This window comes from Triticum dicoccoides, chromosome 5B, assembly GCF_002162155.2.
Source record: "Triticum dicoccoides isolate Atlit2015 ecotype Zavitan chromosome 5B, WEW_v2.0, whole genome shotgun sequence".
NCBI lineage: Eukaryota > Viridiplantae > Streptophyta > Magnoliopsida > Poales > Poaceae > Triticum > Triticum dicoccoides.
The window spans coordinates 694,009,681-694,024,948 of NC_041389.1; the positions used below are offsets into that span (position 1 = coordinate 694,009,681).

At 48.7% G+C, this 15,268-nt stretch overlaps 1 protein-coding gene across 1 annotated transcript; it reads left to right on the plus strand.

Annotated features, from left to right (window-relative positions):
* The first annotated feature begins 2,028 nt into the window (after window positions 1-2,028).
* LOC119306693 (IAA-amino acid hydrolase ILR1-like 4) lies at window positions 2,029-15,212 on the plus strand. The gene is made up of 4 exons (XM_037582851.1): window positions 2,029-2,330; window positions 13,746-14,186; window positions 14,321-14,446; window positions 14,811-15,212. Exons 1-4 carry the CDS (start codon window positions 2,058-2,060, stop codon window positions 15,183-15,185), a joined length of 1,215 nt encoding a protein of 404 aa, XP_037438748.1. The 5' UTR covers window positions 2,029-2,057; the 3' UTR covers window positions 15,186-15,212.
* Window positions 15,213-15,268: the final 56 nt, after the last annotated feature.

Sequence of the window (15,268 nt, forward strand, 5' to 3'; positions counted from 1 at the left end):
TTTTTGAGAAAATTTGTGGCCTATAAGCACGAGAGCTCCTATTCCAGGACCCATACGGTGGAAAGTTTTTTTTAGGTGAAGCTAGGGCTTTATTCATCAACCAAAACAGACGGAATATAGATAATGTCTGGTAAGTTCCCTAGCCCCACATGTCGACCAACACGGAGTGTCGAGGCTGCCTTTGCCAAGGCATGTGCCTCAACATTTGCCTCCCTATTCTCAAAACATAAAACAACTTTAACAAAATCTAAAGTTCTAGTTCTAATTTCATCCAGAACAAAAGCATATGAAGAAGATGGCGCAGAACCATTAATATCTGAAACGACTTGCGAGCAATCCGAAGCTATTATCACATGTGATTGTAGAAGATCTTGAGCAAGAGCGAGGGCCTCGTTGCATGCTTGAGCTTCCAAGATTGCTGCCTCCACTAGGCCTTCAAATACCACCACTGATGAGCCAATGTAGCAGCCATTTTTATCCCTGCATATTGCCGCGCTTGCCCCCGTCCTTCTTGAGCGGGAAACAGCTCCATCGACATTGATCTTTACCGCATCTTCGCCTGGTGGTATCCATCTCCGGCCTCTTGGTGTTGCTACACCTGCATGTTTTGTTGGTTCTCGTTTTGTGGCAATCCGAAGATCCTCGAGATACCTGTTAACAAAACACATAGTAGATAATGGACTCTGAAATTCATCATCATGGATCGCCCTTCTCCGCGCCCACCATATGGCCCACATGGTGATTAGAACCCTAGCGAGATCCTGCTGGTTCGTTGATTCAAAAAGCCAGAAGAGCCATAGTCGTGCATCTTCAGTTATGTTTGATATTATATGCTCAACAATTTCCTCACCACAGAGCGCCCATACACACCGTGCCATTCTGCACTCAAAAAGAGAGTGGCGCCAAGAATCATAATCCTCCTGACAAAGGCCACATTCAGGGGACGTGGCCATACGGTGGAAAGTGAGCCAATGTGCCGTGCCGCCCCCGCGCGAGCTTTGGGCCGGCCCATGTGCTGCGCGGGGCACCCCTTGTTCCCCTTCTGTTTCTTTTTGCTTCTTCAAAACTGTTCCGGATTTCAAAAAATATTGATGATTATGACACCCCCCCCCACCACCACCAAATTTCAGAATACATTCATGAATAATATATTTTATTTAATTTAAAAAGAAGTCAACAAATTCAAAAAAAACAATTTTAATTTTTTTCATGAATTTGGAAATGCTGATGAATTTTAAAGAAATTCATGAAATATTGTTGACAGATTTTAAAAATTTAATGAATTTGTAAATGTTACCACATTTCAATAAATCTTCACAAATTTCAAAAGTGTTCATGAATTCAAAAATTGTTCATGTTTTTAGAAATATTCATGGATTTCAAACAAGTTTTCACAAACTTTGAAACAAAATTCATTGTAGAAATTGTTTTGAAAAAACTTCATTAAATTAAAAAAATGTTCGTGAATAAAGAATGTTTGGTAGTTCAGGAAATTTCAAAACATGTTCACAAAATCAACCAATATTCGTGAATTAAAAAGATTCACCGAATAAAAAATGTTTATGAATTAATAAAATCTTCGTGTGATCAGCAAAGTTGCGTGAATTCAATTTGTTTTGCTAAATAAAAAACTGTGAATTCAAAAAATCTTTTTGAAATGGAATAAATATGGTTGGCTTTAGAAATAACCGAAGTAAAAAAGCAAAACTAAAATGAAAAAAATAAGGAATAACGAAAATGAAAGGCACAAAACTTGAAAAAAAACAGAGAAAAAAATGGCAACCCACTATGGGCAGGAAGTGGAGCCTTGCGAGTTGGGCCGACCCATTTATACCACGCGCCTGCACATGTCCAAATCATTCTTACCGTCGACGGCGAAACGTCGCCCGTCTTGCTCCTACTGGCCCACAAGAGAACAAGAAAGTCCACGCCGAGACCGGCACGCCACACCCCACCCCAACAGTACCTAGTACACGACTGTCTCTACTCCCGACGAGTGCTACAAATTTCATCTCCTGCTCCCCATGTCTCTGGCCAGCGCGGTATACGGTATACCGATGGTCACGGCGGCGGCGCAGCTGCTGGAGGAGGCGCGGGCGCCGGAGTTCGCGGCGTGGATGCTCGGCGTGCGGCGGCGGATCCACCAGCACCCGGAGCTGGCCTTCCAGGAGCACCGCACCTCGGCGCTCGTGCGCGCCGAGCTCGACGCCATCGGCGTCCCCTACGCCTGGCCCGTCGCCCGCACCGGCGTCGTCGCCACCATCGCCGGTGGTGCTGGCCCCGGCCCCGTGTTCGCGCTCCGGGCCGACATGGACGCGCTGCCCATCCAGGTCAGCTAGCCGCCGACGTCTCAATAATGCTAATTCTACTGGATGCAAATCGAGACATTAATCATTGGTTAAGCAGCTCATCTCGGTGGGTGGGATTAGGGTAGGGCTACTACTTTGTCTGCAAAATAAAGCGATCTTAAATTTGTTAGTTGCACCATGCGTTCATGTGCGCATGGAATCTTGTCAGCTGGTCAAGTTGAGCATGGGGTCATAGAAGATAGTTCTCACTTGCAGATGCTGTCTACCTCCCTTGTCCATAGATCAAACGTGAATTTATTTTTTACTGTTATTTTTTTTTTGAAAAGGGGATTTCCCGGCCTCTGCATCAGAATGATGCATACGGCCATCTTATTAACCAAGCAAGGATAGTGTCAACAAAGGTTCGAAGGTCTCCAAAACAGAAAAAGTAAAACAAGCTCACACAGAGCCATAGAGTGGCTAGAGACCACAACTAGCAAAAAAAGAGGCCACAACCGCCTGGCTACGAATGGATAAGTATACTAGATGCCTATCCTATTACATGACCTCCATCCAAACCGGTTGAATATATCCCGAGCTACCATTTCCCAGCGGATGGATCCAGTAACCAAATGCTCCTTGGCCTCCGTCCGAGTGAGTGACGACCACAAACGGATCCGTGCCGTAGTTCGGAATATAACCTGCAAAAAGTGGATACATGATATTCTGTTAAAAACCAAATCATTTCTGCAAGTCCAGATAGTCCACAGCAACGCACAAACCCCAACCCGAATGTGTTTCGCTAAGTCAGGCTGAACCCCATTCAACCAAGTCCCAAATAAGGCGTTAACAGAATTCGGTGGTTTGATATTAAAAGCAATGTGAACCGTCTGCCAAAGGACTTTGGCCAACGGGCAATCAAGAAATAGGTGTTTTATAGTCTTATCCCGATCGCAGAAGCTACACCTAGTCGGTCTTGTCCAATTACGCTTTAACAAATTGTCCTTGGTTAAAATAACTTGTTTGTGGACAAACCACATAAACACTTTTATTTTCAAAGGAACTTTGACATCTCAAACATGCTTGGAAGTAGGAATGGAGCTCGAATTAATAACATCAATATACATTGATTTAACTATGAATACTCCAGACCTAGTCAGTTTCCAGCGTAATTCATCGGGTTGTTGGGAAAGCTGGACCTCCATCAGTCTCCTAACTAGACGGAGCCAACGTCCGTCGGAACTGAATATTAAGGGGGATCGATTGAAAAACAGAATCTACGAACACCTCGCGTCGTTGAACAATACGGTACAATAAAGGGTACTGGATTCTGGTATTCCTTGCTCTCATGTGCATAAAAAACCTAAATATAAATTAGCGCGCTGGTCTTTTGCTCGACTTCTAACAACGAATGAGCCCACACCAAAACAATTCTAAAAATGCTTCATGGTCAAGTAAAATACTGAGCCCTGTATCCTTCACCTTGAGGTAGATGGTGTGCACTGTCTTTATGAATTATTTAGATTTTGCAATACATGTCATTTGTTAATTGTTCCATGTAGCAAAAGCTAATATTTTGTGCAAGGTGAGATATATAACAATCGCTTCATTTAAGTGTCACCACATTTTATCTGTTTTGTCCTTGTCCACAACTGTCACTAGTTTATTGACTCATTCTTCTCGTAGGAATTGCCCTTGGCGGTCGAGATGATCGAGTTGAACTGTTGAGCAACAGTTGAGATGATTGTGCTATTACAACTGCTGACACGCTTTGTTGGTTAAAGAGGTCATATGACACCTTCTTTACAATGTGTCTATTGTTTTGTTTGCAGTCAATGGATTGATATTCTGCAAAGCTAAAGAAAATTACTTAATCGCCTAGTTTGACCATATTCGTGTTTTCTCTTGGAGCTGTGAAACACTTCCTCCTGGATCTGCACGTTCATTATGCTGATGTGCTACCACAATGCAGTTTATTATGCCAAAAAAGTTTATACCATTTTTTCAATATATTTTTGCTGTATAGTTGCATCAGTCATGGGCTGGAGTCTGCATATGAAAAAACACAATGACTGGAAGGTTTCAATTCAATCCTTCGAATATGAACTCATGTTCCAATTGTGTGGGTTCAATAAATCTCAACTTTTGCTACTAATCATCTTGAGCCAAAAGTATTACTAGAAATCAAATGTTGCCCATGACTGATAGTCTTGGCAGTACAGTGTTCTACTTGTTCTTTCTCTGTTGAGATGTGCAAAGAGACAAGAGAACAAATTTAACTGGTAGAAACCGTTTTCCTAGTGCTGTTTGAACTTGCAGATATTGTTTTCTCTGTATTTGCCCCCTCATGAGTATCCAAAATCGGCTCCGCTGATGAGGTTGTTTGCTGCAGGTTCTATTTTTTCTTCTTTGTTGCCGTGACGCAGAAACAACTTACTCATGTTGGATGTTCAATCTTTGGTTGGTGATGCCTTAAAATGTGGGGTGGACAATGTGTCATTAACTTCCAAAACGGCAGAAATTAATCATGTGATGTTGTCTTGAGTAATCTCTTTTGATGTTGAGTAATCTCTGCTTACCGGTATATCTTCAACTGCAATGATGCTTTGGAGGCGGAACTACATGCAATAATGCAAGGGATGGCACTAGCAATCCAGCATTGCAACTTGCCGATCATTGTTCAATCTGATTCTGTCCAAGCTCTTTTGTCTATGACCGGTGAAAGTCTGTCCCGGTCGGCGTATGGTCATTTAGTTGCTGAGATTCGTCTTCTTTTGGGTGAAAGAGAGTTTGTTCCTTTGAAAATTAAGCACGAACAGAATAGGATAGTAGATTGTTTGGCTGTGTATAGTCGTACAGAAAGAACTACTGCTGTATGGCTTGGACAGGGCCCTCCTTGCATTGAGGAGCTTTTGCCACTTGATTGTAACCCTATGAATATGGAATAAAACTCTTTTACCCTTGCAAAAAAAAAAAGAGAAGAGCCTGTTCTCTTCAAGTTTTATTGCCCTTTGGTTGGCATTTGTGCCTTCAATAATGCGCTGTAGCACATTCGTGTACAACCCGTCAGGTTTTTGTTTTTTGACAAGGTGTTATGCTTTGTTCAGAGATCACATCATGTTCTTTTCTTTTGGTACCTTCCTCTATACCCTCTACCATGCATAATCCTGAGTTGAAGGACTACCTGGACATGCAGCCAACGGCCTCCATTGGCAGCAGCACTCCCTCTACTGCCGAGGTCCTCGTTCCTTCCTTGACTACCGCCACTGACGTCGACCCCAAGGCCGGCGTGCAGAAGCTCGATGCCTTCTCTGTCAACAACCCCACCCCAGTGATGAGTGAGGCGGCCCACGGTGTTAACAGCCCTAATGCTCACCACGTGTAGGACGCAAACCCCTTTGATGTCTATGCTCAGCTCAGTTGTGATTCCCTCACCTCCTATACCATTTTTTTCGAAAAGGGGGAATTCCCCGGCCTCTGCATCAGAATGATGCATACGGCCATCTTATTAACCAAGCAAGGATAGTGTCAACAAAGGTTCGAAGGTCTCCAAAACAGAAAAAGTAAAACAAGCTCACACAGAGCCATAGAGTGGCTAGAGACCACAACTAGCCAAAAAAAAGAGGCCACAACCGGCTGGCTACGAATGGATAAGTATACTAGATGCCTATCCTATTACATGACCGTCATCCAAACCGGTTGAATATATCCCGAGCTACCATCTCCCAGCGGATGGATCCAGTAACCAAATGCTCCTTGGCCTCCGTCCGAGTGAGTGGCGACCACAAACGGATCCGTGCAGTAGTTCGGAATATAACCTGCAAAAAGTGGATACATGATATTCTGTTAAAAACCAAATCATTTCTGCAAGTCCAGATAGTCCACAGCAACGCACAAACCCCAACCCGAATGTGTTTCGCTAAGTCAGGCTGAACCCCATTCAACCAAGTCCCAAATAAGGCGTTAACAGAATTCGGTGGTTTGATATTAAAAGCAATGTGAACCGTCTGCCAAAGGACTTTGGCCAACGGGCAATCAAAAAATAGGTGTTTTATAGTCTCATCCCGATCACAGAAGCTACACCTAGTCGGTCCTGTCCAATTACGCTTTAACAAATTGTCCTTAGTTAAAATAACTTGTTTGTGGACAAACCACATAAACACTTTTATTTTCAAAGGAACTTTGACATCCCAAACATGCTTGGAAGTAGGAATGGAGCTCGAATTAATAACATCAATATACATTGATTTAACTGTGAATACTCCAGACCTAGTCAGTTTCCAGCGTAATTCATCGGGTTGTTGGGAAAGCTGGACCTCCATCAGTCTCCTAACTAGATGGAGCCATTCTTCCCAACGATTGCCCGCCAGCGTCCGTCGGAACTGAATATTAAGGGGGATCGATTGAAAAACAGAATCTACGAACACCTCGCGTCGTTGAACAATACGGTACAACGAAGGGTACTGGATGGCCAAGGGCGTCTCGCCAAGCCAAGTATCCTCCCAGAAACGTGTGCAAGTACCGTTGCCGACAACAAACTTTGTCCTATTAAACAGAAGTTGTTTGACTTTCATTAGTCCTTTCCAAAAGGGTGAATCAGTCGGCCTGACTGAATCCTGGGACAGAGGTTTTTGACTGAAGATACTTGCTGCGAAGGATTTGAGCCCACGTGGCATCAGTCTCCGAATAGAGCTTCCACAGCCACTTGCTAAGAAGGCATCTATTCTTGACTTCAAGGTTTTCTATACCAAGACCCCCTTGGTCTTTCGGTCTACAAATGATATCCCATTTAGCAAGCCTGTATTTTCTTTTGGTCTCATCACTCTGCCAAAAGAACCGCGATCGATAGAAGTCCAGTCTCTTCCGAACACCAACTGGGACCTCAAAGAACGATAGGAGAAACATAGGCATACTCGTGAGCACCGAGTTAATCAGGATCAACCGGCCTCCGTATGACATGAGCTTACCCTTCCAGCAACTCAGTTTCTTCTCAAATCGGTCCTCGATGCACTTCCATTCCTTGTTTGTCAGCCTACGATGGTGGATTGGGATACCTAAGTATGAGAATGGTAACTCTCCCAACTCGCACCCGAACAATTGCCTATACGCCTCCTATTCGTCTTTGGCTCTACCAAAACAGAATAGCTCGCTCTTATTAAAGTTGATTTTCAGCCCTGTCAATTGTTCAAATAGGCATAACACCAGCTTCATATTTCTCGCCTTGGCCAGGTCATGCTCCATAAAGATGATCGTGTCATCAGCGTATTGAAGAATGGAAACACCTCCATCAACAAGATGAGGTACTAATCCACCTACTTGACCACTTTCCTTAGCCCTACCTATCAAAATTGCTAACATATCTACGACAATGTTGAACAAGATAGGGGACATCGGATCTCCTTGTGTTAGGCCTTTATGTGTCTGGAAATAATGACCGACATCGTCATTTACTTTAATTCCCACACTACCTTTTTGCGTAAAAGATTCAACCTGTCTGCACCAGGCTTCATCAAAACCTTTCATACGCAATGACTGTTGGAGAAATGGCCATTTGACCTTATCATACGCTTTCTGGAAATCCACCTTAAAAATTACTCCATCTAATTTTTTGGAGTGGATTTCATGGAGCGTTTCATGCAGGACTACCACCCCTTCAAGGATATTTCTGTCCGGCATGAAAGCAGTTTGGGACTGTTGGACCACAGAATGCGCAATCTGTGTAAGCCTATTAGTCCCGACCTTGGTAAATATTTTGAAACTAACATTGAGGAGTCATATTGGTCTGAACTGCTCAATCCTCACAGCATCCGTTTTCTTAGGAAGCAAAGTGATAGTTCCAAAATTCAAATGAAATAATTGAAGCTGTCCTGAGAATAAATCATGGAACATAGGTAACAAATCTCCCTTAATAATGTGCCAGCATCTTTTATAGAATTCGGCCGGAAACCCATCCGGTCCAGGCGCCTTATTGTTTTTCATCTGAGAAATTGCCTCAAACACCTCCTTCTGAGAGAACGGTGCGACCAGAATATCATTTTCGGCAGCCGAAAGGTGAGGCACATCCTCAGTCCTAGACTCATCGAGGGACACACAATTATCCTCTGGCGGTCCAAATAGCTGCTTGTAATACTCGGTAATATATGTTTTTAGGTTATCCTGACCTAAAATCGTGCCCTCATCTTGTTCAAGTTGGAAAATGCGCTTCTTTCGATGCTTGCCATTAGCAATTAAATGAAAGAATTGAGTATTGGCATCCCCTTGGACCACTTTGCATACTTTAGCACACAAAGCTCACTTCAACTCTTCTTCACGGAGCAGCTCTTTCAGCCTCTTCTCCGCCTCAAATTTAACCTGAAGCTCAGCTGGCAGCAAAATCGTGGATTCAGCCTTAATGTCGAGGGCCTGTATAAGATAAAGAAGTCTATCCTTTTCAATCTTATACACACCACTTAGGTGCTTAGCCCATCCCCGCAAGAAGCTTCTCAAGTGCCTAATCTTATTCTGCCAACACTCGACCGCAGTCCTACCGCCTGCACCTCTATCCCATTCCCTGGCAATCAAGTCCAAAAACCCCTCTCGTTCGAACCAAGACATCTCGAAAGAAAAGGTATTTTTGTTACCCATGTGGTTAGGCTCCCCTGAATCCACGAATAAGGGTGTGTGATCGGATATTCCCCTCGAAAGAGCTTGCACCGTAACCAGAGGGAACTTTTGTTCCCACTCTACGCTTGCAAGAACTCGATCAAGTTTTTCATAGGTTGGGTTAGGCAGAGCATTTGCCCAGATAAACTTTCTACCCGAAAGCTCAGTGTCCCTCAGATCCAAGCTTTCAATAATGGTATTAAACATAAACGACCATCGGCCGTCAAAGTTATCATTATTTTTCTCCTCTCTCCTCCTAATGATATTGAAATCCCCAACAACCAAAAGTGGAAGCTATTCCGATCCGCAGATTCGAACAAGGTCCGCCAGAAACTCTGGTTTAAGCTCAGGCTGTGCGGCACCATACACCGCCACCAACGCCCAGTTGAAACCATCTGATTTAGACCTGACTCGAAACTTGACCGCGAAGTCACCCATCACTACACTTCGAACCTCAAGCAAATCGCATCTCACACCAAGTAAGATACCACCCGATCGTCCTCGCGGGGGGAGGCAATGCCAATCGAAATCAATACCACCTACAAGAGAAGACAGAAACTGGGGCGCAAAGTTTTCTCTACCAGTCTCCGAAAGAGCAATGAAATCTAGTCGCTGCTCCAAAGCAGCCTCAGCAAGAAACCTTCTTTTAGCCAAGTCCTTTAGACCTCTGGTATTCCAAAAGATTCCTTTCATAATTCGTCATGGAATTTTTTAGTAGTACGAATTCTAGCACTCCTACGAACTGCAGAATCGGGATAAATCTTCCGTTTCCACTTACGTTTTGGTTTAGTAGGCTGAGACATCCGGTCCTCACAACCGGGTTCTACTAGAGCACCACCCTCATTCTCTATGGGCCCATCATCGTCCTCGGACTCATGGGTAGAGGGTGCTAGATCCGCACACAGACTATGAAGCACTCGCACCCCTAACGCATCAATCTCAACATCATTCATCGGCTTAACCGCTGTGAGATTACGAATAGTCTCTAAAGCCCGTTCCGCCTCTAAGTCTAATAGATCATTTACCGAGTTGGAAATCTCACTATCAGTATCTCCTAGTGAAACTCCTAATTGGTTTGCATTGTTTATAATCTCCTCATTAGAAAAATGCAATAACGAATTGGAGATATTGACGTACATACCAGAGGAAATCGCAGCATCCTGAAGCCTGGCCGCCCTCATAGCGCACCGCTGCTGCATATCATCCACCTCCGGGTCCTCGAGGACGCGAGTGCTCATCCGATGTCCCGAAGAGTCGGGGATCCCGCCAAAAGCAACGACCTCCTCCCTGGTAAAGCCTCGCGCTGAATCCCTCAAAGGATCAACCGAAGGTACCGAAGGAGGCGGCTGCGGGCTCCCAGGCCCCCGAGCCACGAGGTTTACGGGAACGCGAGGGAAGGAGAAGGCGGGGGCCTCCTGCCCGCACCCTCCTCCCGCCCCCCCCCCCAGCTGGCGCGGGAGATAGAACTGTCGGCGAAGGAGACATGGTCTGCCTGACCGCCGGAGAAGAAGGGAGAGCCAAGGCCGCCTGCCCCAGCTCCCCCTCCAACGCGTCTGAAAGCGCAAGCGTTGCCGCCCCAACCGGGGAGGCCAGAGCCGAGGCCGCCTGCCTCGGGCTCACTCCCCCGGCGCTGGCCACGCCCACCGGAACCTGCGCCACAGAAGGAGAAGAGGCCAAGCAGCCTCCCCCACCGCCGGCCATCGCCGGCGCCATCGAAGTTACCTGCGCCAGGCTAAGAGAAGGAGAGGCCGGGGCCACCTGCCCCAGACTCTCCTCCCCACACCGAACCGCTGAGACTGTTAGCATATCTCGGTCAGAAACCAAGGTAAGAGAACACGTACCAACCGGAGGCTCCACCTCCCTAACCTCACCCACCATCACAGGGCTAGCCACAGAATCAAACTCCAAAGGCGGAAGCATACACTCAAAGCTTTCACCAGAGTCCACTCTGTCACTCCAAAGCCTGGGAGGAGCCGATGCTGGCCCAAAGGACCCAAAACGCAGCGTGTTCATCGGTACCGCTGGAGTCGATGTCGGCTCAACTCCGGAACCGTCACTAGGTAACTGAGCACCCAAACTCGACCAATTGGCCCTCTCCTCTGATGCATCATTCTGATTCCCACAAGCACCTGCATCACCATCCCCTCGTTCAAATCCATGGCAACTGCAACAACCCCCTCGACAAACAGCTCCGGATCCTCAAACTCGATCTCAAGAGGAAACACCTCTCCCCGGTAAAACCAGTTAACCACGTCCGGGACAAACGCAATGTCCAAAACACCCACTAAGAGCCTGGCCACCCCCTGTGCTCTGGTAAAAGCCATGTCCACTTCCTCAGTCTTACCGACCATCGTACCCAAACTAGCCACAACTCTAACATCGGTCAAAGCTTCAGATGGGGCCCCTGAAAACCGCAGCCACACCTTTGTCAGCGGTTTGCCCTTAGGCTCCACCTTTTGCCACTCGTGAAATTCTAGGATGCACTTAGTACCAGGCACCTTACACAGCCCAAAACTCAACAGCTTCTGCAAATCATCTACCGTTGGGAAATCAACCCTATAGACATTGTCCTCGATCTGAACGAGCTCCCACTGAAACTCACCTGGAGCCAGTTCCTGAAGCCTCTGCACAATCTGAGCTTCAGACACCACTTCGCGAGTAACTTTCACAATGCCAGTAGTCAAACTCTGGGTCTCAACAGGAATCTCCCTCGCTGCCGGGGACTCAAAGAAAGTGAGCTCAGCGCAATAAACTCCATACATCGTAAGCGCTGGCGCCTGATCACGCATGGCTGGGCAATCCCCTCTACCATGAGCAATCTTACCACACAAGCTGCAGAGTTCTGCCAAGCACTCAGCAATAAAGTGGCCTTTCTCACCACAACGGTAACACAACATCTTTTCTTTCTTGCGCGCCCCTTTGGACGCCCTCTTAGACTCAGCACTATTTCCTGCCTCTGCATTACCACTAGGAACAGGAACCTCCACATTGGCCAAAGCCGACACAACCTCCATAGCCTAGCTAGGCAACTCAGCTGACTGTACTGGATCAACGACCATATCTGTAGCTTGATGATCAACCACGGGCGGTGGTGGGGGCTGTCTGTGGAACCGACCACGACCACCACCACGTCCACCCCCACGGCCACCACGATGGCCACGGTAACCACCTCTATGCCGGTTGTTCGGGCCCGAAGCCCCCTCGACGAAACCACCCGCCGGGCCAAGGAATGGTCTCTCCTCGGAACCATCGCTTTGCCAGGCGTATCCGCGTCCACCTCCCGTAGACGACGAACCACGGTGTTGGCCTTTTCCGTAAACATCGTAACCATCATCTCCCCACTTTCCTTTGGGCGGCCCATTAGCTCCACCATTCCTTGTATCCGGTAGTACCTGCGGCGGTTCCGAACGTTGATGCGTCGGCCTCGCGACATAGTGAGGCGGTGGCGCAGCACGAGGCACTGACGGCAAAACACCCCGCCCCACGGCAGCTGGCACCGTAGGTCTCAGAGGAGGTGCACTGCTCCCCGCAGTAGCAACGGCCGGCGCGGAAGGCCGCAGTCCGCCTCGACCGGCAGCCGGCATCGTCCCAGACAGCCCCGCCGGATGCGGCAATGGCAGCTGGGCACCAGCACCACTGGCCCGACACGCGGCAGGCAAAGACCCCGGTGCGGGCGGGCGGATGGATCCACCCCTACCCGCGGTCGAAACTAGCACGGGAGCCGGAGGGCGGGCAGCAGGAACTCCCGCTCCGCGGCCAAGCGTAGCCGGTGCCACACCCCGAGCCGCCGCCGGCAGGGCGCGGCCAGTCCCCGGAGCGCCGACGCCGCGACCAACACCCAGAGCAGCCTGTGGCACCATCACGCCGCAACCACCACCAGAGGCAGGCGGGATAACTCCGGCCCTAGCCGACCCAGCCGGCTCCGCCGCATCCTTTCCCGCGGCCCCCTAACCCGCCATGAGAAGCGGAAGGATTCGACGGGCACGTCCCCCACGATCGGCGAGCCGATGAGGAGAGCGACGACAGAAAACCCTACGGCGCTCGACGGGATCAGCGGACTCGTTGCAATGTCTCTCGCACATAAACGGAGTCCTCCTCCGATGGCCTGTCAGCGACCAGCCCAGGAACCACCAACCCACCTGCGACCCCTTCGCTCTGGGCCTCATACCCAGCCGAAGGCGGCCCAGTGGCCACTGAAGGCCCAACAGCGCCAATCAGGGAATTCAAACGAGCCGCCCTAGCCACCGCGATCGGGATCGGCGCCGCCTGCCGCCGGCTGGCCGCCGCACGGCCGCCTTTCTTCCTATTCACAACCACCGTCCACGCATCCGAAGGAATCAAATCGAGGAGAGTAAGTTTCGGGATACTTACCTTGGGGATAGGTCCCTTCCATGGCCGAGGCGCCGACGTAGCCGTCCTCCGATGTACGACACGCCGGAGTAACTCCAAGGTCTCTCCAGGCCGCAACCCAGACCTCGCCGGATCCTCAGGAGGAACCACTGCCTCCACAATCTCCGCCACTTCATCCTCGTCGTAGCCGGGATCGAAAGCTTCACAAATGACATCTGAGGGAGTTGGTGAGTATTCCGTCGAGCCGCCGGAGCGTCCGTCCTCTTCTTCCTCATCCCCGCTGTCCTCTTCCACAAGCGCCCAGAATCGCCCGCCGACCTTCCGGCGATCACCGGGGGTGCCCGCCGTCAAGGCGACCGGCGTCATGCGATCGCCCGTGCGGTCGCCCCATCTGGAGTCTGATACTTTGATCTTTTAAATGGGCTACTGATACTGTGTGCTTGATCCATCCGTTGGCAAGTGCAGGAGATGGTGGAGTGGGAGTTCAAGAGCAAGGAGGACGGCAAGATGCACGCCTGCGGCCACGACGCCCACGTCGCCATGCTCCTCGGCGCCGCGAGGCTGCTCCAGTCCCGCAAGGATCATCTCAAGGGCACGGTGAAGCTCGTCTTCCAGCCGGCGGAGGAGGGCCACGCCGGCGGGTACCACGTGTTGCAAGAAGGCGTCCTGGATGACGTGGACGCCATCTTCGCCGTGCACATTGACACGCACCTGCCGGTGGGCACCGTCGGCTCTAGGCCTGGGCCGTTCCTCGCCGGATCTGCTCGCTTCAAGGCTATCATCACCGGGAAGGGAGGTCACGGAGCCGTGCCCCATGCCACCATTGATCCGGTCGTTGCCGCCTCCTCGGCCGTCCTTAGCCTCCAACAACTCGTTGCTCGCGAGACTGACCCCCTCCAGGGCGCGGTACGTTTGTGATTTTTCTATTTCTTGGCTCTTGGGTGGATATTGATTCCACATCTTCTTCAACGTATTAATCGTGTGTGTGTGTGCTTCATCGATTATACATCGACTTCCTATGTGGTTGGACAACTGTATAGGTGGTGTCGGTGACCTTTATCAAAGGAGGTGAGGCTTTCAATGTCATCCCCGAATCCGTGACCTTGGGTGGCACCTTGAGGAGCATGACAACAGGACTATCCTATCTCATGAGGAGGATCAAAGAGGTATACTCCTTCCCTGCAGGAGTGCATGTTTTTCTAGGAATAACCAAAGTCAGACTCTACCAACTTTGGTTTGCACCGTGTATAAGAAAATGTTAAGATTGGACACATAAAAACATCACCACTAGATTTCTTACAAGAATCATGTCCATATTATTACAATGGCTTTTCACCAAAGATATATGCTTGCATGAAAAGAAATGGACAAATGTACACGTTGGAGACGGTGCCCATTTCTAAAACGGCATGTTGTAGGGTGTAATTAACAACATGATCATGAGACTCACTGCATCATTGGTCTGTCAACAATAATTTGATGCTATGCTTTAATTACTTGTAATTAACATGGATGCATTAATGAATTAAGGTGATCGAGGGGCAAGCGGTGGTGGGTCGGTGCACGGCGACGGTGGACTTCATGGAGGAGGAGCTTCGGCCGTATCCCGCAACCGTGAATGACTTCGGTGTCTACGCACACGCAAAGGCAGTGGCGGAGGAGATGCTCGGAGATACGAACATGCGGTTGTGTCCTCAGGTGATGGCGGCGGAGGACTTTGGGTTCTATGCACAGAAATTCCCAGCTGCCTTCTTTAGTGTCGGTGTCCGCACCAGCGAGGAGATCACCCACGTGCATACGCCACACTTGGTGGTCGATGAAGATGCGCTCCCTGTCGGGGCTGCGCTACATGCTGCCGTGGCCATTGAGTTCTTGAACAAGCATGTTACCTCTCCTCTTTCTTGATTCGTCCTTGTTACATCTCGTTTTGTACTCACATTCTCAGACAACTCTTGGTTTTTCCTTTATGCATTGTGTGTACTCAATTC

What these genes read in the sequence shown, in the direction of transcription:
- LOC119306693 (XM_037582851.1), top strand. Translation starts at nt 2,058, where the DNA reads ATGGTCACGGCGGCGGCGCAGCTGCTGGAGGAGGCGCGGGCGCCGGAG. An exon ending in TGGACGCGCTGCCCATCCAG is followed by an intron (nt 2,331 to 13,745) that starts GTCAGCTAGCCG and finishes TGGCAAGTGCAG; the next exon opens with GAGATGGTGGAGTGGGAGTT. An exon ending in CTGACCCCCTCCAGGGCGCG is followed by an intron (nt 14,187 to 14,320) that starts GTACGTTTGTGA and finishes ACAACTGTATAG; the next exon opens with GTGGTGTCGGTGACCTTTAT.